General features: G+C 36.2%; 9 protein-coding genes across 9 annotated transcripts; 3 read left to right on the top strand and 6 right to left on the bottom strand.

The window, feature by feature from the left end:
* Window positions 1-932: 932 nt before the first annotated feature.
* On the bottom strand, window positions 933-2,765 carry EV154DRAFT_281485 (uncharacterized protein). The gene is made up of 2 exons (XM_051594757.1): window positions 2,625-2,765; window positions 933-2,562 (listed from the first exon to the last, which is right to left on the bottom strand). The coding sequence occupies exon 2, from the start codon at window positions 2,510-2,512 to the stop codon at window positions 1,340-1,342; it is 1,173 nt and encodes a 390-aa protein (XP_051462556.1). The 5' UTR covers window positions 2,513-2,562; window positions 2,625-2,765; the 3' UTR covers window positions 933-1,339.
* A 1,046-nt stretch (window positions 2,766-3,811) lies between these two features.
* Window positions 3,812-5,931, bottom strand: EV154DRAFT_547796 (uncharacterized protein; the record flags this gene model as incomplete). Its single annotated transcript, XM_051604776.1, is given in 7 exon segments — window positions 3,812-4,533; window positions 4,553-4,692; window positions 4,723-4,795; window positions 4,919-5,003; window positions 5,040-5,350; window positions 5,392-5,605; window positions 5,899-5,931. 7 exon segments carry the CDS (start codon window positions 5,929-5,931, stop codon window positions 3,812-3,814), a joined length of 1,578 nt encoding a protein of 525 aa, XP_051462555.1.
* A 1,691-nt stretch (window positions 5,932-7,622) lies between these two features.
* Window positions 7,623-9,691, top strand: EV154DRAFT_558822 (uncharacterized protein; the record flags this gene model as incomplete). Its single annotated transcript, XM_051605511.1, has 9 exons — window positions 7,623-7,820; window positions 7,887-8,077; window positions 8,131-8,252; window positions 8,317-8,416; window positions 8,469-8,620; window positions 8,680-8,862; window positions 8,915-9,048; window positions 9,097-9,612; window positions 9,671-9,691. The coding sequence occupies 9 exons, from the start codon at window positions 7,623-7,625 to the stop codon at window positions 9,689-9,691; spliced, it is 1,617 nt and encodes a 538-aa protein (XP_051462554.1).
* Window positions 9,692-9,863: 172 nt separating this feature from the next.
* Window positions 9,864-11,609, top strand: EV154DRAFT_281422 (uncharacterized protein). The gene is made up of 11 exons (XM_051594756.1): window positions 9,864-9,990; window positions 10,043-10,238; window positions 10,293-10,326; window positions 10,385-10,411; window positions 10,473-10,603; window positions 10,650-10,890; window positions 10,943-11,072; window positions 11,134-11,257; window positions 11,315-11,334; window positions 11,410-11,442; window positions 11,519-11,609. Exons 2-10 carry the CDS (start codon window positions 10,088-10,090, stop codon window positions 11,440-11,442), a joined length of 891 nt encoding a protein of 296 aa, XP_051462553.1. The 5' UTR covers window positions 9,864-9,990; window positions 10,043-10,087; the 3' UTR covers window positions 11,519-11,609.
* A 1,363-nt stretch (window positions 11,610-12,972) lies between these two features.
* Window positions 12,973-17,533, bottom strand: EV154DRAFT_598743 (CNH domain-containing protein). The gene is made up of 9 exons (XM_051607068.1): window positions 16,649-17,533; window positions 16,215-16,594; window positions 15,601-16,152; window positions 14,973-15,536; window positions 14,750-14,911; window positions 14,318-14,684; window positions 13,556-14,257; window positions 13,352-13,500; window positions 12,973-13,294 (listed from the first exon to the last, which is right to left on the bottom strand). Exons 1-9 carry the CDS (start codon window positions 17,466-17,468, stop codon window positions 13,109-13,111), a joined length of 3,882 nt encoding a protein of 1,293 aa, XP_051462552.1. The 5' UTR covers window positions 17,469-17,533; the 3' UTR covers window positions 12,973-13,108.
* A 652-nt stretch (window positions 17,534-18,185) lies between these two features.
* On the bottom strand, window positions 18,186-19,540 carry EV154DRAFT_493598 (P-loop containing nucleoside triphosphate hydrolase protein). The gene is made up of 2 exons (XM_051599824.1): window positions 18,862-19,540; window positions 18,186-18,808 (listed from the first exon to the last, which is right to left on the bottom strand). The coding sequence occupies exons 1-2, from the start codon at window positions 19,521-19,523 to the stop codon at window positions 18,430-18,432; spliced, it is 1,041 nt and encodes a 346-aa protein (XP_051462551.1). The 5' UTR covers window positions 19,524-19,540; the 3' UTR covers window positions 18,186-18,429.
* Window positions 19,541-19,564: 24 nt separating this feature from the next.
* Window positions 19,565-21,347, bottom strand: EV154DRAFT_493595 (uncharacterized protein). The gene is made up of 2 exons (XM_051599823.1): window positions 21,009-21,347; window positions 19,565-20,882 (listed from the first exon to the last, which is right to left on the bottom strand). Exons 1-2 carry the CDS (start codon window positions 21,301-21,303, stop codon window positions 19,621-19,623), a joined length of 1,557 nt encoding a protein of 518 aa, XP_051462550.1. The 5' UTR covers window positions 21,304-21,347; the 3' UTR covers window positions 19,565-19,620.
* Window positions 21,348-23,639: 2,292 nt separating this feature from the next.
* Window positions 23,640-26,306, top strand: EV154DRAFT_456883 (catalase-like domain-containing protein; the record flags this gene model as incomplete). Its single annotated transcript, XM_051597385.1, has 6 exons — window positions 23,640-23,857; window positions 24,022-24,254; window positions 24,419-24,617; window positions 24,688-24,772; window positions 24,825-25,374; window positions 25,495-26,306. The coding sequence occupies 6 exons, from the start codon at window positions 23,640-23,642 to the stop codon at window positions 26,304-26,306; spliced, it is 2,097 nt and encodes a 698-aa protein (XP_051462549.1).
* A 96-nt stretch (window positions 26,307-26,402) lies between these two features.
* EV154DRAFT_598739 (uncharacterized protein) lies at window positions 26,403-27,549 on the bottom strand (the record flags this gene model as incomplete). Its single annotated transcript, XM_051607067.1, has 4 exons — window positions 26,403-26,412; window positions 26,475-27,363; window positions 27,420-27,434; window positions 27,486-27,549. The coding sequence occupies 4 exons, from the start codon at window positions 27,547-27,549 to the stop codon at window positions 26,403-26,405; spliced, it is 978 nt and encodes a 325-aa protein (XP_051462548.1).
* Window positions 27,550-27,627: the final 78 nt, after the last annotated feature.

Here is a 27,627-nt window from a genome sequence, read left to right as displayed (position 1 = left end):
GATTTCGCCTTCCTTTTTTCGGGAATTCAGAATTTAGTTTAAGCACTATGGAGACACATTTTTATTTTCCACGTACATATTTTTATCCCTTCGAAGAGAGAACCCATGCTTGATATGACGCTGTAAAAAAAAAAAAAAAAAAAAAAAAAAAAAAAAATGATAACTCTTGGTCACTATTGCTGAAATCATTTGAGCCATTTTTGAAATGGTTATTTCTTTCAACGAATATAATTTTGCCTGTCTTCAATTGCTTCTCCCTTCGACGATCGATAAACAAAGAAATTTCTGCCGAATATCTTTGGTGATCGCTGAGGAACCAATACCAATATGACGCTTTGGGATAAGTTATTGACACGAGTCATGATACTCTGAAACCTTAACAGAAAGTTTTGGATTTAATTTCTGTGGTACAGTCTAAACTGACAACAATAATTTAAAAAGAGGGTTAACTCAGAAGGTCCAGCTTAAAAGTGGGCCACAGTAGCCGCGCGATGCAATATCTTGGAAAGACATGCCCTTACAATGAATCGTCTCAATTCAGGTATGTTATTATGCCGTTATTCCTGCGCTTTCAAAAAAAACTAACATCATATCCGAAAACTCCATTACGTGGGGCAGCTACTTCATACACACACCATTATACAAAAGACTGTAAAGAAATTTGTGCTGTATTCATGTTAATCTTGGGATGGAATAATCCTAATCGGTTCCAATAGTATTACGTTTGAGATAATTATGTACGTAACAAATACTATCCTAAATAATTACACAATATTATTTGCTAGACTACCCGTAATAAAGTGTCTCCACCTCCAATTGCTTGTCATTCCTAGACCAATCTCAGTTGGTTCGACTTTGTCGTCTAATGTGATAGATGCTCTCAGAGCCACGCTTTATTTTCCTTTTTTGTAATAAATAGTAATTTCCCTTAAGCTAAATATTCAAAAGAAAAAAAAACTTTTTGTGAGGGATTAAGATATAGTATAATGTAACTAAACTAAAGACCTAAGAGTCGACGATACCAGGAGTGAGTATCTATCACATTCTCTGACTTCGTCTCACCAACATATGTGATTATTGACTTCCCGCTTTTAAGAACAACAAAGATTGGAGGCACACTCTAAATATTGATTCTTTGAAAGTAGCAATACATTAAAAGTAATTAATCCTTGATACTGATATCATAATAATTTATTATAGCTAAACTAAACATAACACGCGATGCTACTAGTATCTTGTCTAAGCGCTTTGAGCAATCAAACAACATGTCCTTCCAGTCATGAAAACGTTTCAATCCTTTTTCTTCCTCCTTCAATTCGTCCAACATGATCTTTGTATTTTAAACAAAGTCTTTATCTTCTAGTTTATAGTTGCTATCTTCTGATTCTATGTCACTGTTGGTGCTGTCGCTTGTTATACTAATTTCACTCAAATGATCATCTGAAAAGTTCAGCGTCTTAACCTCGTTTTTGTATTTTTCCTCCAGAATCAAGTTGAACTTGGCATAATTTAACTTCACTGTTCGTTTTAGAGAAAGGATGGCCAAAAGAAGCTTGGAGAATTCGGGTGAGTGTCTTGATGAGATTGGAAAACTATAACATCCTTTTCTATAGATGAGCATTGTATCAGAAGATAGTAGCCTTGATCCATAAATTGTGAACTTTGTGCCTTGCCATTGACAAGAAATAGCTTCCAATCTTTCCATGAGGGCGCTACTATCAACTTGCTTGGACCATAGGTAGAGTGCGTGTCTTTTCAACATATTTCCTTTTTTGATATCGGCTTTCACCCCCTTTAATGACGGCTTTTCTTCTACGGTCAAAATATCAGTGTCATTGTTCATATCACGTAAAATGAAATCCAATCGTTGCAGTTTGATGTCTTTTTTAGCTTCCTTTAAAACCTTCGTCACCTGACTCACACATTCGGAGCGCTTGGTCTCAAACTCTTCATCATCGAGGAAAGCTTTATCCCATACATTTGAGTATACATGCATGCGGTACCAGTCTTCACCATGAGTTTTGTTAAGCAAAGACTTTGTTGACCAAAGCTCAAGACTCGCAGACAAAGCAAACCTGATATATTTACAATCTGAAGATAGTTCTTTCCTTGAGTACCATGCAGAGAGAAGATTTTCAAGTTCAACAGTTTTCTTGCAATTCGAAAGTTCAACCAGCATATCCCTTTCTTCAAGAGTTACCAATGGCTCTAAACAAATTCCAGCTTCGTCTTTCATTGTCTTTAAGTACTTAGTGAATTGTCTTGGAAGTTTGAGATGGTCCAGATCCAAGATTCCATCTTCGCCATAGTATCTGGCCAAATGGGCAAATTTACCAGTGACTGACAGATTTTCAAAGTTCTTTTCCGCAATATTTTTCTTGGTCTCCCAAGAGTCTTCTTCTACAGTTGTGGTGCCTATAACTTCATCTTGTAAGGTTTGCTGATACGTATTTTGCGATTTTTTTTCGCTCATAATTCTTCTAATTGGTTGAGCCGTACATAATGATTCCATATGTTCAATGACATTTGTTATTTTCGTACGTTCGGCTTCTGAGTATCTTCCTGAGTTTTTATTTTTTAGCTTAGTTGCAATGTGTTTATAATAAGACAATGTCTACACCTACGTATTTTTTTAGGTCACGTGAACCATTCTTTTCTAACGTATTTCGGAATCATCAAAGACGGCTTACTACTCAATATTCTGATCTACCGTTGTTGGTATTGTAAGATTTATGCTTACAATGTCTACAACAGGTAATGAGAAAATCTTCATTATATAGAGAAGTCTAGCCTTAGCCAAAGCTTACTACTCGATATTCTGACCCACCGTAGTTGGTATTGTAAGATACAAGCTTACAATGTCTACAACGGGTAATGGGAAAGTCTTCATTATATAGAGGAGTCTAGCTTTGGCCGTGATAATAAAAAATGAGAGAATATCCTTTTTTTTAAAAAAAAAAAATGGGTAATATTTTAGCGTTTTTTTAAGAAAAAAGCAAAAGTTGTTATTAACTAACCTTTTCCTAATTTTATTACTTTTCTTTAAAAGATGGTGTTATACAGGATGTGAACAAAAAAGAAAAAAGATGAAGAGAAGGGAAGGGAAAGAAAAGAATGATTAAATAGATTTTATTTGTAGACTGATAAACAAGAACTGGCTTATGTCAGGATGATTAAACTGTTTATTTAATCAGAAGATCATGTGAACGAGTGTTATTTATAAACTGAAACAAGAGCTGGATTATTTAATTGTTTATTTAATTACCCATGTGTTTGAGTCTTCACATACCAGAAAACAGGCGTATTCATAGACGTTGTTTTGCATGGAGAACAAAATTATAGTAAACCGAAAGTGATACTGTTAGAACTTGGATACCACTTTATTATAGACGAAAAAAATAAATTAATTAAAAACTATGGATATTTATATAAAGAACTGCAATAGTTCTAGGGGGAATATTAAGCGCCTTATTGGATCATGATCTAATAACATGGTGATAATAAATAATCAACATCTTTAAATTTAGCCCTTCCATACTGAGTATATAAATATTAGTCAGAGGGATCAACAGCTATAACATCAAATGACAAGAGTAATATTTGTGCTCAGGATCTATTGATATTTCATAGTCCAGACCCATTCGATTGTAGTGCTTTTTGCAAAATAAATATTTACTCGCCACAGGGTTGTGCCCTGTGTACAGACTTCAACGGTAGGATGAGAACAAGCGGGGTAATGTGTGATTCATGATTAACTTTTATATTATTATCCATCCTTAATGTGATGTGACAATTAACTTTATTATTATGTCTATGATATCCTCAACAGCTTTGAACAATCATACAACAACATGTCCTCCCAGTCATGAAAACGTTTCAATCCTTTTTCTTCCTCCTTCAATTCGTCCAACATGACCTTTGTATTTTCAACAAAGTCTTTATCTTCTGGTTTATAGTTGCTGTCCTCTGATTCTATGTCACTGTTGGTGCTGTCGCTTGTTATACTAATTTCACTTGAGTGATCATCTGCAAAGTTCAGCGTCTTAACCTCGTTTTTGTATTTTTTCTCCAGAATCAAGTTGAACTTGGCATAATTTAACTTCACTGTTCGTTTTAGAGAAAGGATGGCCAAAAGAAGCTTGGAGAATTCGGGTGAGTGTCTTGATGAGATTGGAAAACTATAACATCCTTTTCTATAGATGAGCATTGTATCAGAAGATAGTAGCCTTGATCCATAAATTGTGAACTTTGTGCCTTGCCATTGACAAGAAATAGCTTCCAATCTTTCCATGAGGGCGCTACTATCAACTTGCTTGGACCATAGGTAGAGTGCGTGTCTTTTCAACATATTTCCTTTTTTGATATCGGCTTTCACCCCCTTTAATGACGGCTTTTCTTCTACGGTCAAAATATCAGTGTCATTGTTCATATCACGTAAAATGAAATCCAATCGTTGCAGTTTGATGTCTTTTTTAGCTTCCTTTAAAACCTTCGTCACCTGACTCACACATTCAGAGCGCTTGGTCTCAAACTCTTCCGAGCATTGATTCACCACCGAGAATCACCACCGTACTTGCATTACGAATCATGTTTTTTTCACATGGGCAAGATAAAGTCTCAAATATAGAGGATATCGTAGCAATTGTGACAAGAAAGAAGGTGGTGCATGCATCTTTCATCCCAGCAATTATACTATGTCATATACTCAAATTTTTATCAAACCTGGTGAAATAAACAAAACTTGGAGCCCCGGAGATATCCACGCTGTTACGGTAGCTATTACCATAAGGAGTGTCTAGACAAAGAAAATAAAATACTATTGAGAACTTGCCCCTATTTTTTTTTTCTTTTTTCTGTTATAGTTACCATTTAAGCGACCAGTAGGAGAGACTTCTTTTGGGGTCTCTTTGCCTCATACCGACTTGACACCTGAACATCAGCCAACATTGAGTTTCATTCTTGCCCCAGATTCCTAATGGGAACCATGCATTGAAGTGATTCACCTTACTTTTTTAGAATGTCTTGTGCTACAAGTTTACATAAGCTTTAGTTTGGGTACTGTAGCACTGCAAAACATCGGCAAATCCCGGTTCATCATCGAGAAAAGCCTTATCCCATACGTTTGAATATACATGCATGCGATACCAGTCTTCACCATGAGTTTTGTTAAGCAAAGACTTTGTTGACCAAAGCTCAAGACTCGCAGACAAAGCAAACCTGATATATTTACAATTTGAGGATAATTCTTTCCTTGAGTACCATGCAGACAGAAGATTTTCAAGTTCAGCAGTTTTCTTGCAGTTTGAAAGTTCAACCAGGATATCTCTTTCTTCAAGAGTTACCAATGGTTCTACACAAATTCCAGCTTTGTCTTTCATCGTCTTTAGATACTTGGTGAATCGTCTTGGAAGTTTGAGGTGGCCCAGGTCCAAGATTCCATCTTCGCCATAATACCTTGCCAAATGCGCGAAAGATTTTCAAAAAAAATTTCGGCAGTCTTCTTTTTGGTCTCCCGAGAGTCTTCTTCCACGGCTGCGTTACCTACGACTTCATCTTGTAACGTTTGCTGATGCACATGTTGCCATTTTTTTTTTCGCGCATAATTCTTTTAATTGGATAAAGCGTGTGCTTTGTTAATTATAAATTCTAGTCTTTGTATCCAATAATATCAAATGGTGGACCCTTTTCCCAGCTTAAATACCTGAATTTTTATTTTTTAGCTTAGTTGCAATATGTTTATAAGACAATGTCTACACCTACGTATTTTGTAAAAAAAATTTACGTATTTTTTTAGGTCACGTGATCCATTCTTTTCTAACGTATTTCGGAATCATCAAAGACGACTTACTACTCAATATTCTGATCTACCGTTGTTGGTATTGTAAGATTTATGCTTACAATGCCTACAACAGGTAATGAGAAAATCTTCATTATATAGAGAAGTCTAGCCTTAGCCAAAGCTTACTACTCGATATTCTGACCCACCGTAGTTGGTATTGTAAGATACAAGCTTACAATGTCTACAACGGGTAATGGGAAAGTCTTCATTATATAGAGGAGTCTAGCTTTGGCCGTGATAATAAAAAATGAGAGAATATCCTTTTTTTTTTAAAAAAAAAGGTAATATTTTAGCGTTTTTTTTTAAAATAAAAAGCAAAAGTTGTTATTAACTAACCTTTTCCCAATTTTATTACTTTTCTTTGAAAAGACGGTGTTATACAGGATGTGAACAAAAAAGAAAAAAGATGAAGAGAAAGGAAGGGAAAGAAAAGAATGATTAAATAGATTTTATTTGTAGACTTATAAACAAGAACTGGCTTATGTCAGGATGATTAAATTGTTTATTAAGTCAGAAGACCATGTGAACGAGTGTTATTTATAAACTGAAACAAGAGCTGGTTTATGTCAGGATTATTCAACTGTTTATTTAATTATCCATGTGTTTGAGTCTTCATATACTAGAAAACAGGCGTGTTCATGGATGTAAAAAACAGGCACATAAAAAAGTACGTAGAAAATAAAAGCTCATAGTAGAAAATCGCTATTTTTAAGACAGCCAATTTTTCCTTAGGGACGGTCGAACTGCACGTAGCCACAGAGTAAGATCTATGATTTGGCTATCTTTTAGACCTGAAAACAAGAATATATATTCAAAAACAATGTAGTAATTACGAATAAATGCATATCAAATGATTTATACTTGTTTTGACAATTTTATCATCATACTTTCGCCTTTCAGCTCGTTTGATCCTAATCTTACGCAGATTTATTAAGGTAAAGGCCAAATGAGAAGCTGAAAATAAGCTTTAACACACACACACTGGTTCACCATGTTCTGGTTGTAATAAATTGTATCTAGTTCAAGACGATAAGTTATTTAAGACCTCTTGGTGTCTATTAAAGTATCATAATCCAACATTACGACTACGTGCACCTCGACTGTCCCTAAGAAAAATGGCTGTCCCTACGAAAAGCTTTTTAAAAAGACCTTAATAAAGAGCCACTTTAGTAAAACCTGAGATCACACACGAAAATTGAGTGATGTAAAAGCGAAATTTGAAACAGACAAAAGCGATCTTTGGGAGCGACAAAAGCGAAAAATGAGCTCTTACCAGAACAAAATTTGTATAATGAAGATTGGGCTTTACAAAAACGAAAATTGGTCGGAGATCAAAATAAGATCAGTTTGCTGGAAAGCGAAAATTGAAGGTGGCAGGCGTATCAATCAGTAAAATAATTGGATGTTACAGCTAGACGTAACATAGATGTTTAATTCCAAATTCAAATCAACAATACCACCTATAGGCCTGTAATATTTTACTTGCATTCAGATATCACACAGTTGTGCTGAAAATACTATCATATTGTGTTCGATGTGTGACAATGCTAGCTTACAAGAGGTAATGCTGTTTTATGAGGGTGTTTGCACTATTTGTTTTACTGAGCGGTTGTTTAAAATATTAAGCGGTCTGCGTGAGATTGAAGCACAGCAAATGGGGGGTGCAACGATCGCATCTCTGCACTGGATGTACAGCAGTTGAGTCACCCTCGCTTTTACTTTCTCCGCTTTTTTACTTTTTTTTTTCTTCTTCTTCTTCTTCCATCTTGCTAATCGAATAAAAATGTTTGCTGCTTCACGCTTGAGATCGTTGTCGAGCCGTCTTGCTTTGAATTCATTAAAGCCTTTGGTTGTTAAAACCGCTGTTCCTGCTTTATCCAGTCGTGTAACTCATATTCGTCAATATGCAACGAAGGATAAACAAGTGTCTTACACTGTCGATAAGTTCCCGGGTTACGTTCGTAACGAAAACTATAAAGAGGTATAAAAAAAAAATTATACATCTAGTTACTGGTAAAGCATTGACATATGATTATGTTTTATGTAGCTTACAGAACAAGATGTGGATCATTTTAGAACCATCCTTGGCAATAATGGATTACTTTACGGTAACGAGGATGACTTATTCCCTTTTAATACCGATTGGATGCACAAGTTCCGTGGAAAATCGCAGCTTGTTTTGAAGCCAAAAACAACTCAACAGGTTTCTGATATCATGAAGTATTGTAATGACCAAAAGTAAGGTATCTCGATTCGTGTGCATTATATCTATGACTGATGGTTCGACTTAGATTAGCCGTGGTTCCCCAAGGTGGTAACACCGGTCTAGTAGGTGGTTCTGTTCCTGTATTTGACGAAGTCGTATTGAGTCTGCAGGGTATGAATAAAATCCGTGGATTCGATAATGTATCAGGTACAAACAAAAGAGGGGGGGAGGGGTTTTAAAATTAATGAAAACAACTAAAATATAAAAAAAGGTATCCTGACGGCTGATGCTGGTTGTGTACTTGAAGTACTTGATAACTGGTTAGGAGAAAAGGGTTACATGATGCCATTGGACTTAGGTGCTAAAGGAAGGTTAGTTTAGAAAATGAGTATCCATCGTCTGGGTTTTAATCAACAATGTTAGTTGTCATATTGGCGGAAATATCGCAACTAATGCAGGAGGCTTGAGATTATTGCGTTATGGATCTCTTCATGGTACTGTATTGGGCTTAGAGGTAGTCCTTCCCGATGGTACTATTTTGGACAATATGTCTACCTTGAGAAAAGACAATACTGGTAATTTATTAAGCGAAATGTGTGGGAAAAGTCTTAATAACTAAACCTTCTTCAATAAGGTTATGATTTAAAACAACTTTTCATTGGATCTGAAGGAACTATTGGTGTAATCACTGGTGTATCTATTCTGACTCCTCATAGATCAAAGGCTGTTAATGTTGCTCTTTTAGGCTTAAATTCATTCGAGGATGTTCAAAAGGCCTTCAAGCAATCTAGAATTGAATTATCAGAAATTTTATCAGGTTTGTACTGAATTATTTACTTTTCCTATTCAATATTAACACTATGTATAAGCTTTTGAGTTTTGGGATACCAACGCTCTTCAAATGTTCAAAAAGCATGCTACACCTAAAGACGTCATGGAGAAGGAATATCCTTTCTACGTATTGATTGAAACCAGTGGATCCAATAAGGACCATGATGATGAGGTAAGTCTCAGTATTAGATGTGAAATATACCACTGACCATGAAAAAAGAAATTGAACACCTACCTTGAAAATATGATGGTTGATGGCGTCGCTGAAGATGGTGTTGTTGCACAAGACGAGACGCAGATCCGTGGCCTCTGGAGTTTGCGTGAAGGTTTTACCGAAGCACTTGGTAAAGAACCTGCTGTGTATAAATATGATATTTCAATGCCCGTACCCAAATTATACGAGTGCGTAGAAGATATGCGCCAGCATTTACGCGATGGCGGTGTGTTTGGTCAAGAAGATTCCCCTGTTACCGATGTTGTTGCTTATGGTCATGTTGGTGACGGTAATTTGCATTTGAACATTGCTGCCAGTCGTCTTGAAAGTCGTGTATCCGCACTGATAGAACCTTACTTATTTGAGTGGGTTGCCAACCATCAGGGATCCATTAGTGCTGAACATGGTTTGGGTGTAGCTAAGAATGAATTTTTGGGCTATTCTAAGTCTCCCGTAATGATCAAAATGATGAAAACCATGAAAAACATGCTCGATCCTAATGCCATTATGAACCCATATAAGGTAAGACAACGTTTGTAATATTTAAGATCATCGACTGATTTTTTTTTTCAAATACTAGTATCTCCCTTCTTCCCCATAGACATTCTTTATGTTTCAAAGTTTTCAAACGAAACTTAACAATATAAAAAAAAATAGCTCGCGTCATTTTTTCTCTTTTTTTATTTTTTCAATGACTTAAAAATTATTTGGCCCCTTTTGTTTTCGCTTTTGAACCACAATAAACGGAAATTTTTCCTTCAATGAATATATCAAGTGGAGAAGCTATTGTTTATGTTCTTTCGGTGACCGAGGTGGAAGGTTGTTCTGCCCCACACGATCACACAGAGTGTGTAAAAATTAAAGAAACAAATGGAGATGAAGTGATACTATCTATTAAATGTAAATTTAGAATAACTTGAGCCAAACACTCTACTCATATTGATTTTGATAGCTGGTATTGACCAATGGTACTACAGACCTTGTAAACGGAAAAGCTATGAATTCATATTTTGGTGCTTTTTATAGGCATAGTTGGAGTATCGATAAATGCATCCCATACTCGGGTAGCCACTCTTATGACGACGATGATTTTTACAATAAAGCTGCTGCAGAAGAGCGAAGAAGGATTATCGAACTTTCATTGAAAGGTTTGAAGTACTCTATAAACCATTGTATAACACGCTTTAAATACGATATATTAGGATATAATACAGCTTGCTTATTTATAAATAAGGGGTTAGTGATTGGATAAATAGTTTATGGTATCCACTAAGCTTGTACTATGTTGTCGTAGAGGGGATTATTATTCGTTTAAAAGAAGGTAATACAGGTTCATATAGGTATTTGCTAAGGAGCATATTTTAAGCATTGGCAAAAACTAGGATGGACGAACAAGAATTACTTTTTAAAGAACTGAACAGACAAATAATGCCAAATACCACTATCGAGTATGTGTATTTTTGCATGTTTGACAGTAGTTGCTGCGATTTGTATAGTGAAACACCGCAAAGCAGTGAGTAAGCTTCGATTTATAATTCATCTTACTTAGTTTATATCAGACATACATGTCCTAGAAAAAGGCCTTAACTATTGGATGAGAAAAGCTGATAGCGTGATGGATATTTGGAAAATGATGCGCAATGGAACGAAATTCCCACATGTTGTTAGAATTAGATTAATTGATCCTGTGACAAACAGGCCTGGGTATTTGAATCTGTTTGACTTGCTCAATCCTATGTTTTCACCACAGGAAAGCAAACTAGTATTCAGTGTACAAGAATCATTTCAGAATTTAAGAAAGTATAAATAATATTATTTTGTTTCTTTGCTTTTAACAGAATATTTCAGGAAGATTGGTAAACTTAATAGTAACATCCAATCGCGTCAAAAATGATTATGTGCCTATAAATTGCGTATTGACTAAGCTTCTGCTGCCGTTTCTTCTTGGACAGGGGAATCTGGTAGTGTACGCTCTTATAAACGTAATGATACTAGAAATCAAATTGTTATCTACATATCACATAGTTTTTACATATTAAACAGGAATGCCCCAAGAATCTTCAAGCTGAGACTGTACTTACCTTGGACTTTATCACGCAGCTCAGAAATATCAAGTCTTATCAACTCCCTAATGAACCACTTTCAGATGAGACTGCCAAATTCTCAGGTTTGTAATGTAAGTAATGAAGAAACACTATCCATATTGACATATTACGCAATAAAGTCTACAATCATACACTACAGGTAATACATTATATTTAGCTGCGATCTAAAATATGTAAGCGAAGTACATTTATAATTAGGCCAATAACTATGTAGATACTGAAATGGCGTTCCAAAAAAATTACATAAGTAAATGCATGACTTTTACTTTTCTTAATTTACAAAACAAAAAAAAAATCTGTCTTATTCTAATAATTTCAAATAGTGGAACTTGAGCGTTCTATCACCACATTAAAAAATTCTATAGAGGTGGATCTCGTAGGTGTAAAATTATCTATCCAAGATATGACACTAATTTATATTTAGCAATTTAAAGACAAGTTTAAAAAGTCTGAGAAAAGAAGAATTTTTTTAGAACGCTTAATCAAACAAATTGGTAGTCAAGTTCAGAATGCTAAGCACGACGTAGAAAGACACGTAGAAAATATTAAGAAAATTGGGCGCTTAAGGATAGTAGGATTAAAAAATAAGATCTTGGCCACAAAAGCAAAAAATGATAGCTTGAATGACGAGACTAAAGAACTGAGAGCTAAAATTAGTGGACTAAACGAGGAAAATAAAGAGCTACACATATTATACTACAAGCTATTAGATAATAGAAAGTTACTCCTTCACCACAACAAGCATTTGGGAGAGAAGAATGCTTCCATTCAAAAATCATTAAAAGAAGTAGAAGAAAGGTTACATACAAGCGAGGTTGGACTAATTTACCATTTTATATTACAAATTCTGTTGATTAATTACTTTAAAAACATTTAGGTCAACCTTCAATTAGAATACAAAATTTCAAATCAAGAAAAAAATCGCCTTCAAAGCCTCGTCAGCATTCTCCGTCAATACGTAGAAGATAATACTTAGATTTAGTGCAACAAACAAAATCAACAATGCTAGAGAATTGAAAAAAAACACCTTAATGACAGCAATTGGGTGTGTTAGATAGTAAAATTAAAAAATTATATGAAACCCATTAACATCTATTGAAAGCTAAATAAGATTTACAAACAAGAACTATCGTAATAAATTATTTGATCTATCGTATTAAGATATTTTATCAAAACTTATGGTACATGATCAGAATGTTGATGTAGATTTCCTATAACGTTTTGAACGAGTGCGATGACTGTACAATAGGTAACTGGTATGACCAAAAAAAGTAATACTAGCGTTCCAATATCAGATCTTGTTGAAAAATTAATCCTAACGTTTCGATCCACAAGATTTGCAACTTTTCAAGATGTCTAGTCCTTTCTTTAGGTGGTATAGTTTTGCATGATTGTAAAATACACTGATATGATTTCAATAGTTAGATAAATTGAGGAACTGAGCGAATTAATAATTGATCGTAAAGAACAAGTACGAGCTCATTTCTAGTTACGAACCAGTAAATGTCTCGATTGGTTAACAAGCTGCACGAAACTTTGATATGATTTGACCATATTTCTATTTTTTGGCGCTACTTGTCCGTGTAGCTAAATAAAACGTACTGTAAACATTGACAAACCATCCTCAATATACCAACATGGTACATAACGCTAATCTGTGCCATCAATTATTTACGAACTACTACATTCATTTAGTTAATTAAATTAAGCACATGGGAAGACCTAATCAAATTGTAATTACAAGTAATATTAAATAATTTATGCAAAAAAAAAGGGTATTTTTTAAAAAAGAGTAAAATAATAGTGTGGAATGGGGGTGGGTGGGTGGGCGGGGGGGGGAATAAAGCACATATAAATGGATGGGTGTTTGTTGTACAGAAAAGAGAAAAAAAAAAGAGTAAAAAGATTATATTTTATGCTGGTTTCTTGCTTCTATTTTTTATCATGCTGATTTTTCTACGATGAGGGTCGACTAATTTTAATTCAAAAATGACTTCAGATCCCGCCAGACGATCATCCATCACACCATGAATGCGATCAGTGGAATCAGGTCGAAGGCAACGGATGTTATTACCCGGTATAACCTGAAGCAAATCTCCCTATAATATCTGTCAGTCACAACACACAAACACAAAATTAAATTTTATCACACTTACAGTATCCATGTGTCTAACTTCAATAAAGTTTGTGTTGAATGCTACAACGTACGGGAATCGGAAGGAAAATGCCGTAGGATTGCCTTCCCAAGAAATGGACCAATCCTTACGAACGCGTTTACCCTTTTTATCAATATAAAATGCCAATTCTAAGAAACCCGTGTTAGTTATATTTTACCATCTTGCATCGATATAAGTGCTTACCACTGTAACAAAGTAAAATATTGCCATCCTTATGTCTAAACATTGAGATGGGTTTCATATTTTCATTGGAAGCAAGAATAGTCTTGTTACTTTCATCATTGGGGTCCAACACACTTTGAACTTCAGCAGAGCTCAAATTCACCATTTGAAATCCTCTAGCACTTCCAACACAAATGATATTTTTAAAGTATTGAATGGATGACGCTTCACCAGGAATATATAGATCCTTGTAAACCTTGAGGGCTTCGTTATTTCGACTGATCAAACCACGTAAATTCTTATGCTTGCTCTTCTTTTTTGATTCGGTAGTTTCATAAGGTTCCAAAGCACGAATGGTAGATGTCATGGCATTGTAACGTACAAAACAAACAAGCGTACGTTCCACACCTTCTCCATCATGCACTTGTTCATTACCATCCGACACGGCAGCTGTTTTATCCCAGATTTTACCCACCTTGAAAAAGGAAACATGACTACTGATCTTGCGGCCTCGTTTAATACCGGTTTCGGTTGAAAGTAAAGTATCCAATGAATAGGTGTAGAGAATCTTATCAGCCAAAACAAGGATTAAATTACTTTGTTCCAAAATGTCAATTTGAGACACCTTATCCATGGCCAAGATTCGAATTAATTCATCCCCACTGCCTTCCTTTTTAAGGTAAACACCCTGATCGCCACCCAACACAAGCGACTTTCCATTATCTATGTATATATATATGGTTAAAACATGATGATTGGGAGAAATAAAGATGAATAAATTACCAAAGACAGCGATACAATTGACCTTATTAAAGGTACTAAAGAAACTTTCATTGATGGGTTGAACATGAAAGACTTTATGTTTTTCAACCAAAGCTCTTCTCTGGGCATCAATTTTTTCGGCCCATTGTTTACGACCTGCTAAAGTAGATGCATAAAGCGTGATGGGACCTCCCGAACCTTGTTTCCCTAAATGAACAAACGAGATGGGGTATCCATTTTTGACAGTGGGTGTTGTATTATTGGTCATGGTAGTGACATTATTCTCGCTGGTACCAACTACATTGCTGGGTCTTCCCAAAGGAATAATTGTACTGGCTCGTTTTGTATGATCTGGAAAGGAAATGGATAACAACGCCAAGGGAATAGGCTTTTTAAATAAATAAATAAAAAAATGTTAATAATAGGCCAGGAAATTTGATGTCTTTTTTTTACCTTGCGAGTCAGTTTATAAATTTCTTCGTTTTGTTTAGGCTTGATGATTAACAAACAGTGGTCCAATAAATAAACTAAAACTTCAGAAGATTCAGATCCAGAACCCTTTTTCCAAGTTCCCTTGATCACCACTTGACGGTTCGAGGCCATTAAATCCAAATCCTATAAATAGAAACAGTTGATACATTTAGCAAAAAAACGTGTGTGATATGGTGTAACTTACGAAATTCGAGATATGTTTGTTGATTAATCGATCATTTAATAACTGTAAATTAAAAAGGTTCTCAGTCTTGCCCGTCTCTCGATTGACATCCGCCAAGAATTTAGCAATGATGGTCATCACGCGTGGAATGGTTTCTTGGTCCGGATGATCCTTGGGTGTATGTTTTAAAATCTCTCTTAAAAGCAGATTGTAACGTCCCAAACGTGTCGTGGGTTTGGTCAAATAACCATTTAATTCCAATTTACGTGATTGAGGTAAACGTTCTGTTCGGGTAACAAAATCCGCAAAAGCAGGATTGTTGGATTTTTCGGTTTCAAAGGTATATTTGCCAATGATTTGGTGAGCTCCATAACGTACAAATGGCTCGAATTTGGGTACATGAGCCAGCATAATGTCGCCTATTTGGTCCACAATTGTGTTCTTACCCTGTCGACTTGTAAAATTGATGGATAAGATTGTGTTAACTTGAAGTACTTCCATCATGTTCCAAAATATAGATTTGACAAAAGCAGGCTTATCCCCAGTGATGGGTGAATCCTCTTCCAACAAAGGCTCAATCCATTGCTAACAAATATTTTACATTAGAATCCACATTGGTATCCTCTTTAGGCATATAAAGGGAATTTACCTCTTTTAAATATGTCAAATCATCCACAAAATCTTTTTCAGTGTACATTAATTCGAAAATATTCTCTTGACGCTTAATTTCGTTTTTATCAAGTTTTTCAAGGACAGATTTGGGAACGGTATTAATCCATAATCTCTCCTCTTGCTGAGTGATCAAGTAAGAATTACTTCCTTCACGATGATGACCCTTTTGTCTCTTTTGTTGTTCTTGACGTCTTGGACATCTTGCGGAATAACATAATTGGTCTCTCGAACAAGTAGGAGAGTAACAATCTGTCAACAAAGTAAAGACACCATTAATGGGATCTTCCTCTTCCAGAGGTGAAGTAGGACTTCCCAGAAACAGATTGAATTCCGAAGTTGAATCAGCCATGATAATACCACTCTTGGGTCGCATTAAATGGTCTTCTTTAAACTGATACAATTCTTGACTGGAGTCTCTTAATCGATGCTCGTAATTGACATCGTGAAAGAATTTTTGTGCATCTAATGCTCTTCCCAATAATAAAGCTAAATTACGGTCATTTGATTTAATAATGAAGGCTAGTTTGTCCTACTCTATTTTTTTAGTGTACACATAAATATAAGCTTTTTTTTAAGGTTTCGTTTACTTACCACAGCCTCTTTTCCGTCAAATGCGTCCTTGTACTTGATACTATCCTTGGATTTGGTACTTGTCACAATTCGATCTCTAAAGGCTAAGGCAATTTTAGATAATAAAGCGGGGTAAATAACAATATGATCTTTGACGGATCCAGGCTCTTCCACCATAACTGAAGAGGAAAGGATCATGGAAGAGGTAGAAGAAGAAGAGGCAGAGAGCGATTTGGGTAACATGATAAAGGAGGAAGCCTTTTCTATCACCTTGGGTTTTCTTTGTTGCTGTTGAGAAGATGATGAAATGGGCATATTGTAAACACTTTCGGCCATGCGTTTTCTACCGGGGACAGCTAGTGAGTTTGAACTGGACGAGAATGCATCTATACGCGAGTGACCTAATTATAAAAAGTTAGAATATTAAATTATAGTTAATAATAATATAAACATACGGCTAGTGATGGAGGAGATGGCGGACAATTTAGCTCGCATGGGAGCAGTGGATTTAGACAGCCTTGATAACAAACTGGTTCCACCAGCGGTTCGAATACTGCTGTTATCCATGACGGGTTTTGGAGAATCTCGCACGGGTACAAAAGGTTGTAATTTCTTTTTGGATTTTGCAGTATCATCCTTTGACTTTTTATCCCCTACAGTACGAAAGATGGAACTTGATCTTGATACTTTTTTAGCTGTTTTCTGGGCAAACGAATTTAAATTGGCGCCTAAGACCGAAGAAGATCTTCCTTGCATACGGTCGTCCACAGTGCGAATACTGGCAATAGACCGATTATCATCATTGTTGTTGTACTCTGTTCTTAGAGATATAACCGAATCATTCACACTGTAAATACTGGGTGTGGAAATAGTGGGTTTCGTATAGAATTCACTATCTCCGGGTCGATAGAGGAATACATCGCCATCAATTTTTTCTTCTTCATATATAATGTCTTCTTCGTCAATTACATCGTTATCAGACAAGTAACGACTGGATTGATAATACTTGTCTCGAATGGCAGCAGATGGCGTGAGTTCGTTATCTGTGTTTGAAAAGTAGGCAAGCGTGTTCAACCCTTCAATGGTATAACTACGCTTATGGTCCATCATCACATTATTCTCTTCACTATTAAGACTATCCATGCTATTAGTAGTGGCTGTGGTGGTGGTTGAAGGCAATCGATATCGACTATAGATATTCGTACTGGACGGTGAGCTTCTCAACACTCTTTCCTCTACATGACTCTTTGAACATGACACCTCAGGTTGTGCCATCTCGACAAGGGTTATTATTACTTTTTGTTTGTTTGCTTAAAAAGAAGCGGCGGGGGAGAAAAGAGAGGCAAAAAAAAAAAAAAAACTTTTTTTTACAACATACACAAAAAAAAACGAGATGTTTAATAAGGGGAAAAGTTGACTTTGAATATATTAAACATGGACAGCGTTTTTTCTTTTTTTGGAAGTGAAAAATCTTTTTTATTCAATGGTGCTTCAAGAAAGACTCCGTCATGTGTGTCTGTTTCCCATCACTAGACAGAAAAGAAGCTTCCTGATATGAGCCCATGTAGTCATAACAACTGCCTAACTACCGTTGATAGATTTTGGTAAGCCCTAACTACCATTGACAGCTATTTGGTGGATCACAACCGTTAACATTTGAATGCAGTAAACAGAGTAATTATTGACATTTTCTCATTTCGTGTCAAGGTCCTTTTGTTTGTTTATATTTAGCATGTAGCACTTTTTTTTTAATTGAACATGATCTACACAGACATTTATTCTTCACCGGAACCCATCCCGCTTTATGTGAAAGACAATTCATAAGATGATTAATTACTAAAGAAATCAAACATTCGGTAAATTTAAGACTTTGGGAAACACAAGTACCTGTGAGGCATTTCCAAAAAAAGAAATGCAATTTCCCCTTGTAAATACCCCATCTGAAAAAAAGAACGGTCTTTTTTTTCTTTTTGCTTGTTGCTTTTCAGGTTGATTGGCTCCCATTGTCATGTTACACACAAACGGGCTGCACATCAAACAATTAACTTTTTTTATACATTATAATGCCGCAAGTAGATCTTTTTTTAATGAACAGGTCCTATTTAAAAGCACTGTCTTCTTGTAGATGATCCCATTTTTTTCTACGCATGAAAAAAAAAGTCCGTGCTTTGAATCATATGTATATATATAAAAGGAGGCGATTTATTGGATATGAATACAAGCAGGCAGGAATATATTAAGTGTGTGGCACCCATCGACCACCATTATCTATAATGATGGCATTAATTCTTGATTTTAGTGTCCTCATTTGATCCAAATGATACTTCTTAGCAGCTAAACAATCGCATTGTCCTTTTTTATTGTACGAGCAGTTTGGTGCCTTTGAACTTACAAAGGCATACTTGGGAGGTGCCTTCATATTGTATTTCTCTTGAATTTCAGGTATCAGCACTTCGGTAATACTTTGCTTTTTACTCAGTAAATTGGCTGGTAGTTTCAGGTTGGGGAAATAATCGACTCGTGTAAATACAAGCATCACATGATTCCAATAGCTATCATCGTCTGGAAATTTCTGATCCATCATGGATTTAAAATGATCTAAAATAGACATGACACTATCAATTGGCATTAAATAACCTGGTGTGTTTAGTGACTGCTCGTTACTTACTTGCCTGTGGGTGAATTACATTGGAATACCAGCATGAATGAATCAATACCAAAGCGTTGCCCCACTTCCAAAATATAGTCTTGAAATTCTGATAAGAATTCCTCATCACGTTGCATAGAATCAGCAAAACCCGGTGTATCTGCCACCGTAATAATCGACTCTGTTTGATCAATGGTCCATATTCCCGTGCGTTCCGTGATACAATCCGTGACGGACTTAGCCGCAGCTTTTGCTTTAAATTCATCATAACCCAACAAGATATTTAATAAACTGGATTTACCAGCGCCCGTCTTACCAAGTGGTAATAAAACCAAATGTTGTATTGGATCTTCATCGGGCTCAGCAATAAACATGTGTGGCACCGTAATATCTGAGGTCGGAACTGGATGCGTGCCCGTCATGGGTTGATAAGGATATAATTGTTGTTGCGCTACTTGTCTTTGTGCTGGAAAGTTCTCCGAGGCTCGTCGTGCATGTGATTGCGAATGAGGTCGATGGTCATTGTCCCACACCGTCGCATGTCGCTGCGGTTGATGGTAAGGCCTTGGAAAAGGTGCCTTAAAATGGTTCGTGCTATCTACTGGTTGAACCATGGCTTCATTATTTACATTGAACGAATTATGTCGATAGTGAGCATTCTCTTCTTCAGCTTCATTCGACATTATAAGTTGTTTATTGGCAAAAAAAAAAAAAAAAAAAAAAAAAAAGAAAAGAGAAAGAAAAAGATATTTGTTACACATAAATTAAACTATAAAAAAATTAACCAGAAATAACGACCTTGCCCTTTTCAAGGAAACCATGTTCACGATCACCGCCCATAAAGGTAGGACATATACAAAAACGAACAAGACCATTGCATCTACCCTTCACTTCTGTCATTGTCTCTTCTTCAAATTGTTGCTTTCCTTCTTCAATAGGTACGGTAGTAATCTCAACGTCTTGACCACGCATGGCAATGGTCAATTTCAGACATTTATCAACAATATCACATATCTTATTGAAGTATCGCTTTTCTTCATCCACAGCTGCATCATTTTCTCGTAAAAATGGATGATAAATATCTGCAAGATCATCGTAAATCTTGGTAGCAATTCTTAATTTTTCCTTTTGTGCAGCTTGTTGAATTTCACTCTCCTTACCCGACTTGGCCACCACTGCAGCCATTTGTTGACGTAACCGTACAGAGAATTGAGACGCATGAGCCTGAAGCCAGCTATGCAAGGCATAGTACGCATCGTTCACCTTAAGCCCCGGGTAAATAGGTGCACTAAAGACATGTTTCACCAAATGTTGATGTACTAATTTCTCAGCCAACAAGTTCACAAACGAACCTTCCATCTCGCCTGTAGAAGGATCCACAATCGTCAAATGCGGCCATGCCTCCGTGAACTTTTGTGCTGCTTTAGCTTTATCAGCCTTCTTGTTCAGCGTCATCAACAAACGTGCAATTGAGTATTTGAGAAGCTTGAAACTATCCCGGATTGTTGATAGATCATCATCTGTGGCTCGAATCGATCGAGTGTGTTCAAAGAAACTATGCTCAATGGCTGAGTACTCCGCCTCTCTTTCCTTGTACACCTTTTGTGCTTCACCCAGCTCCGTTTGTAGGCGCTCCTTGGTCTTTTTCTCTTGTAATACTTCGGCTGTTCGCTGTGCAATAAGCTCATTCAGCTGCTCCAACTCGTGTTGAAAGTTGAGTTGTTGTTGTTGTGCTTGTTGTTGTACCTGTGCTTGTGTCTGCTGCTGCTGCTGTTGTTGTTGTTGTTGTTGTTGTTGCGCTGGCTGCTGTTGTTGTTGTACTGGCTGCTGTTGATGGGGAGGGGGTGCCTGTGGCGCTTGTTGTTGTTGTTGCTGTTGCTGTTGTTGTGCCTGAGCTTGTTGCTGTGCCTGGACTTGTTGTTGTGCCTGGACTTGTTGTGCCTGGACTTGTTCTGCATCTTCAGATGAAACAGATGGTTGCTGTGGTGGCATCTTGTTCACTTCAGAGTCATTCATGGTATGTTCAACGTAATGAGGTTCAACTATTTATATGTAACAATAAAAAATAAAGAGATGAGCAAAAAGAAAAAAGAAAACAAAAAAAAAATTAAAAATTAAAGCTGACTCCCAGTCTCCCCCTCAAAAAAATTAAGGTTCTTCAAACATACCTTTTTGTTGTTCAGCGCCATATGAAGCCGAAGTGGATAAAATGGGTCTCGTTATAAACCCATTTTCATCGGCATTGGTTGTCATTCTTCTAGCTTGTGCTGGTGGAGGTGTGCTTTCCTTGTTTTTGGACTTGAATAAACCTCGCATTTTACTTCCTGCTGAACCAAGATTGCGTACTGTTTTTGAACGATGCACGGATTTACTGGGTGTAGGTGAAATATCCATGGTCTCGTGTGTTGGAAGTCTTGGTCCTGTCTCTTCCAGGGACTGTCGTTTACTGTCATTTATATTCATTATGAAGTTCTTCTTTTTCAAAAAAGCAAAAAAAAAAAAAAAAAAAAGTGTGTGTAAGAGAGAGAAAGGAGGAAAATAATGAATTACCCGTAACTATATTTAGCCTTTTCTTTAGCCTTGATTGGCTTGAAATCACTAGTATTAATTTAAATGACCGTGTTTGAGGTTTAAAAACAGAATTTTACATGTATACCGTGTAGAAACTCAGTTCCTGCAAAAATATAGTTCTTGTGAGAATCGAAGAAGCAACAGAAACTCTTGCTAGTAGAAGAAACAAGCTTAGAGTAATGCATGGATACTACTGTTTTTATAAATGAACCGTTCCCAACCATGGCAGAACAAAGCTTCATGACACTAGTTGGAAATACCTTATATGAATATGTTTAACTGGTAGCTTATATTCATCATACAATCTGCAAAAGAGCCATATATTCTTACTGAAGAAAACATCAATCAAAAATCATGTACTTACAATTGAATGCATATGACTTTTAAGTAATGAGCAAACATGATCACCTCTCCTTTTATTTATGTTTTACTAAACTATAAAGACAAGAAGAATCATATGCTTATGGTAGTCAACAATAAAGGTTTACGTCTCAAGATAAGTGTTTCACTTTATTACTATGGCAACAATCAATCTGTAATTTAGTATTCTCTTGTCGTTGAACGTTCAATAGTAACTGCCCATGTGTATGGAACAGAGGCTGTTTATACTTTTAGACATAAATTCTGCTGGTGTTCGAAATAATTGATAATAGTGGGTTATCTATATCGTTCTTTATTACTGTTTTAGGCATGAATGCATTAAATCACCATAAAAAACTTTTTTAGCACATATTTTGTATTTATCACCAAAATTTGAAGTCCTATCAAACAAGAACAGAATGGGGTAATTATCCTGCTTTCGTGTAAATTAGTACATAGCGATCTGGTATAAATAAACTCTCATTAAAACAAGGAAAATATAAAGTCTATGGCATGTTCGTTTCATATGGTCTTTAGTATTAAAAGTAACATATAAAGAATATCTTGTCTAATACTTGAAAATAAGGAGACGTCAAATCGTTTGGGTTCTCACGAAATTTTTGACAGCTGATGAAATAAGTACTTCAAAATGGGCATAATAATATGCATTACATCAGGTATCTAAATCCAAATTACTCAATGTGTATAAAACCCATTATACACTATGTAGGATAGGTACAAAAATCATAAAAAAATCGCATTGTTCTGTCGATCTTTTTTTTTTTTTTTTTTTTTTTTTTGAGAACGGCCTAGAACCTTCTGGCTTTAAATAAAAGGTTATTTTATAAAATTCCTCAGACTTCAATAACCTTGATGAATGGATTATATTTTATTGGGTCCTCTCAAGTTGAATTTAATTTTTTTTTTTATTATTAACAAGGAATGCCAATTACCAAAATGATGGAAATAGTTGTATATATATTTTTTCTACAAAAATGGACATAAAATAATACTGTTAGGATTAGGATCATACATAGATCCTACATTCAAATTATAACCTTAAAAAGGATGTAGAATCTCATCAAAATCCAAATGCGTAACAGAAGAATGATTTAGAATCACTCCCATATTTGGACAAGTACTATTTTTTCTATCAGTTTGAGAAGACCTATTGACTATAAAGTGGAAAAGTAGAATTTAGGAGGGGAGGGATCTCATTATTTATTGATAAGTATAATGAGTAAGGCTTGGTTCATTTAGCTAATGGCCTTAGAAAATATTACAGGCTATCTGTTTATAAAACACGCTGTCAAAAAGATGAAGACACTTTTATCACAAATAGAGGTTGCATTTAATTTTTTAGAAAAAATAAAGGATGCTTGTCTAAAATAATTGGCATTTTTTTTTCAATAGAGATTTCATAATTTTTTTGACATACTACATAGCCACTGCACAAATTTTCTTAATCGCTCATGGGCTTTTTACTCCATTCAATATCCTATTAAAAGCGACAACATATATTGGTACCATAAACGCTGTAAAACCTCGTATACAATACTTGATATGATAATAATTACATTTATTCCTCGAAAGACTGTCCTTTTGAAAATATCTGTCATTGCATAAATGTATTTTAGTATGATTGTTGATAATTAATGACGGACTTACAATGACATCTTGGTTTTTACCAAGTTCTCAATTGTGTTTTCTGCCCGTATCACCCCTACACAGATACAGTGTATGTTTTAGAACAGGAATTATGTGTCTGCAAAAGAACGAAAAAAAGACCGTCTTATTTTTAAACACCTGTATAAAATGTAGTGATTAATTTTTAAACATATGTTCTTTCCTCTCTCTCACTTTTTCCAATGAAATTACTTTATACAGTACTTACACTGATACCATTGGTATTAGTTTTGGCCCAGAAGGATCCGGTGCAAGAAGCCATTGTGATTGACGCTGGCACACAAGAAACTACTCAATTCGGTACCAAAATCAACAACACAGACAGTCTTACTGCCGGTGAACGTGGTCCAACTCTTTTAGAGGACTTTATGCTCAGAGAAAAAGTCATGCATTTTGGTAAGTGTATTACTCTAAAAGCAAGTGTAAGACTTTGTATATATGCATATGTATACTAACAACTTTTATACATACATATACACATATATATAGATCATGAAAGGTGATTTCTTCTATTTTACAAAACATATATATACTTTAGTATTGACATACCATTTTTTTATAAAGGATTCCTGAACGTGTAGTTCATGCTCGCGGCGTTGGTGCCCATGGTTATTTCCAAACTTATACAAATTGGTCCAATATTACTGCTGCCAACTTTTTACAAGATCCTGAAACAAAGACACCTGTATTTGTTCGTTTCTCTACTGTTTTGGGGTCCAGAGGGTCTCCAGATACAGTAAGAGATGTTCGTGGTTTTGCTACTCGATTCTATACGCAAGAAGGTCTTTGGGATTTAGGTAATAACTTCGTCATATTTTTTTTATGCATGATCCACTAAATTTATCACTTACTTAACAACTGTAGTTGGTAATGTGATTGCCCCATTTTTCATTCAAGGTAAAATAAGCTAAAATTATGCAGACAACATTTTATTCACTAACACTCCGCTTCCCCATAATAGATGCCATCAAGTTTCCAGACTTGATTCATGCTGCTAAACCTGAACCTGACAAGGAAGTCCCTCAAGCTGGAACTGCACATTGTACATCGTACGATTTCTTTTCTCAACATACCGAGAGTATGCACACCGTCATATGGGCTTTATCTGGTAGAGGACTTGTTAAAAGTTTCAGACAGGTAGAAGGATTTGGAGTTCATACGTAAGAAACTTGTTTATATTAGATGCTAAAATGGGTTTTGTATTTATTTATATAATTTATCTGAAATAAGGTTTCGATTAATCACTGAGGATGAAAAAGTTGTGTTTGTCAAGTTTATTTGGAAACCATTGCAAGGTCTCTCCAACTTGGTCTGGGTAAGCTTTAGTTATTACTTTCCGGTATTGCTGTCTCACCCATTATTAATAGGATGAGGCGCAAAAGATTGCTGGTAAAGATATTGATTACCATCGCAACGATCTTTACACTGCCATTGAAAATGGTGATTTCCCCCAATATGAGCTTTGTGCCCAAATTGTACCCGAAGAGGATGAAGACATGTATGACTTTGACTTACTTGATGCTACCAAAATTATTCCTGAATCTATTGTCCCTGCTCAATGCTTAGGAAAAATGACGCTCAATCGCAACGTTGACAACTTCTTTTTAGAGACGGAACAAATTACGTTTCATTTAGGTCACATTGTACGTGGTATCACTTTTACCGATGATCCTCTCTTACAAGGTCGCTTATTTAGTTATACCGACACTCAGGTCAATCGTATGAACTCTGTCAATTACATGCAATTGCCTATCAACCAACCCTTGAATCCTGTACATAACAATCAGCGTGATGGCTATATGCAGCGTAATGTGTACACGGGAAAAGTGGCTTACTATCCCAACACGCTTCAAAATAATACCCCCGCAGTAGTTTCCCCACAAGAAGGTGGTTATTTGGAATACCCAGAACAAGTTTGTAAACAAGACTATCAATCAGGCAAAGATAAAAGTGATTTACAATACCCAACAAGACAAGCCTCTGACAAGAAACAGTATGATGAATCGGAGAAAATTGGTGCTCCTTTAAAACTCTCAGCCAAGAAACAGCGTGGTAAATCCGGAAAATTCGCTGACCACTTTTCTCAAGCACAGTTATTTTACAATAGTTTAACTACCTTTGAACAACAACAAGTGGTCGATGGTGCACGCTTTGAAATCGGAAAATGCAATAATAATTCAGTACGTGAGAACATGGTGCAAGCCTTGAACCATGTCGATCATAATTTGGCTGTACGTATTGCTACCTATTTGGGTTTGAATTCACCACAAGATATCTACCCCAACGCTAACATGACCTCGGTTGGGCTCTCCATTGAGAAATACAAGCTACCTGAAAACATCAGAGCCAAAAAAGTAGCCATCTTGACAGCCCCTGGCATTGACAAAGATCAAGTGGAGCACATGTTTAAATTCTTAACAGAGAAGGGTGCCTATGTCGATTTGATTGGTGTTGAAATGAACAAAGATGTCGCTCAGACTTACTTGACAGCTTCCTCGGTCCTTTATGATGCCGTGTATGTTCCCAATGGTAATCAAGAAGCATTTGATACTTTGAAGGGAGACACATCTTTATTCCCGTATGAAGAACCTGCCATGTTTATATTGGACGCTTATCGTCATGGTAAACCCATTGCTGCTTCTGGACTTGGCAAGTCATTACTCAAAGCTGCACGCTTACCTAACAGTGTACTAGACAATTCTGCATTGCAAGAGCAAAAAAAGTATGGCGTGCTTATTATGGATGACTCGGATGCACTTTATCAACACTTTGAACAAGCGATTCGTAAACAAAGATTCTGGATTCGTTTACCTTTGGACCCCAATGCCACACCCTCTCCCACTCAATAAGTTTAGCTTCTGATTTTTTTTTAAATAAAAACAAAAAAAAAAATTATATACTATGTGTGGTTTTTATTATTCGATCGTTTTATCTATTTCATATTTTCACTCTTTTCTAAAAGGAAAGGGGATTTTTGATTTGCCTTTATAATCTCGCCAATGATAAACATCAGAAACTGTTTATTTCTTTCTTCATTCTGCTTTTCTTCAAGGGCTTTTCTCATCTTTCCAATATCACATAGTAACTCTGCCGCAGTAGGAGCATCATTGGAAGCGGCAGCAGTAGCAACAGCAGCGGCATCCGTAACAAAAGTGGTAATAGTTTTAGTTACTGTCACATCATGGGTCACAGTAGGTGCGGCCAGTGTATCACCAGATGCTGCGACTGTACTTGTCACTGTGGTGGTTACAGCACTGACCTCAGTGCTCACCTTGGTACTTACGACCGTACTCACTTCAGTATTTATAACCGTGCTTAATTTAGTGCTCACAACCGTACTGAGTTCAGTACTCACAACCGTACTTACAGATGTGGAAGCAGGAAGATAGCTTGTCATGGTAGATGTCTCTATCACTGTTGAGGGAGAAGCACATGTTTGAGATACGGTCACGGTTTTTTTCCCGCCAAAAATACCTCCATCAAATATGGCATCATCCGTTGTTGTTGTTGGTGCTACTGTTGCTGCTCCTGCAGATACTGTTACTGTCACGGTTTTCCCGCCAAAGAGCCCACCTCCGTCAAACATGGGAGCTGCACTACATTCTTTTGTGATCGTTTTAGTAGAAGGGGATTCCGTCTTGTTAGGACACGTGGAGGCATGCACAGTCACAGTGGATGGTTTTGAATCACCACCGGCATTTTTAGTGACAGTGATGGGCGAGGGAGTGAATGTTACAGTCGTAGTCACTTTTTGATTGCCACCGTTGCCAAAAAAGTCTCCAAAGCCACCACCTCCTCCTGCTGCTGATGACGATGATGCAGTGGGACACCGTGTACCTGATCCGACAGTGACTGTAACAGTTTTTTCGTCGTCAAAGAAACCACGTAATTCAGGAGCGATGTGGACTATTTAAAAGAGGTTAGCCGTTATCAAACACAAACAAAGAGGGGGGTAAATTTACAGTTTGGGTTGTTATCTGAAAGAAAGGTTAACTAAAAATAAAGCTAAATGTTTGTTATTTGTTTACCTTGATCGATGGCTAGAGCAGATACAGAGATAAGCGAGGCTACTAGGATAGAAACGTACTTCATTCCAATGTTATTATAGACAAGAAACAGTTTAGAAAAACGGAGCTTTTTTATACGAGACATCCGTAATTTTTTTTTTTT

Source organism: Mucor mucedo (genome assembly GCF_025094135.1).
Source record: "Mucor mucedo strain NRRL 3635 chromosome Unknown EV154scaffold_7, whole genome shotgun sequence".
Classification (NCBI taxonomy): domain Eukaryota; kingdom Fungi; phylum Mucoromycota; class Mucoromycetes; order Mucorales; family Mucoraceae; genus Mucor; species Mucor mucedo.
Note: the sequence above shows the minus strand (reverse complement) of the source record. Positions and strands in the feature narration are given on the sequence as shown.

What these genes read in the sequence shown, in the direction of transcription:
- EV154DRAFT_281485 (XM_051594757.1), bottom strand. Translation starts at nt 2,512, where the DNA reads ATGGAATCATTATGTACGGCTCAACCAATTAGAAGAATTATGAGCGAA.
- EV154DRAFT_281422 (XM_051594756.1), top strand. Translation starts at nt 10,088, where the DNA reads ATGAATTCATATTTTGGTGCTTTTTATAGGCATAGTTGGAGTATCGAT. An exon ending in TATTATTCGTTTAAAAGAAG is followed by an intron (nt 10,412 to 10,472) that starts GTAATACAGGTT and finishes GGCAAAAACTAG; the next exon opens with GATGGACGAACAAGAATTAC. An exon ending in TCATTTCAGAATTTAAGAAA is followed by an intron (nt 10,891 to 10,942) that starts GTATAAATAATA and finishes TATTTCAGGAAG; the next exon opens with ATTGGTAAACTTAATAGTAA.
- EV154DRAFT_598743 (XM_051607068.1), bottom strand. Translation starts at nt 17,468, where the DNA reads ATGGCACAACCTGAGGTGTCATGTTCAAAGAGTCATGTAGAGGAAAGA. An exon ending in CATCTCCTCCATCACTAGCC is followed by an intron (nt 16,595 to 16,648) that starts GTATGTTTATAT and finishes TTTTATAATTAG; the next exon opens with GTCACTCGCGTATAGATGCA. An exon ending in ACAAACATATCTCGAATTTC is followed by an intron (nt 14,912 to 14,972) that starts GTAAGTTACACC and finishes TTCTATTTATAG; the next exon opens with GATTTGGATTTAATGGCCTC.
- EV154DRAFT_493598 (XM_051599824.1), bottom strand. Translation starts at nt 19,523, where the DNA reads ATGTCGAATGAAGCTGAAGAAGAGAATGCTCACTATCGACATAATTCG. An exon ending in TGTAATTCACCCACAGGCAA is followed by an intron (nt 18,809 to 18,861) that starts GTAAGTAACGAG and finishes GCCAATTGATAG; the next exon opens with TGTCATGTCTATTTTAGATC.
- EV154DRAFT_493595 (XM_051599823.1), bottom strand. Translation starts at nt 21,303, where the DNA reads ATGAATATAAATGACAGTAAACGACAGTCCCTGGAAGAGACAGGACCA. An exon ending in TGGCGCTGAACAACAAAAAG is followed by an intron (nt 20,883 to 21,008) that starts GTATGTTTGAAG and finishes ACATATAAATAG; the next exon opens with TTGAACCTCATTACGTTGAA.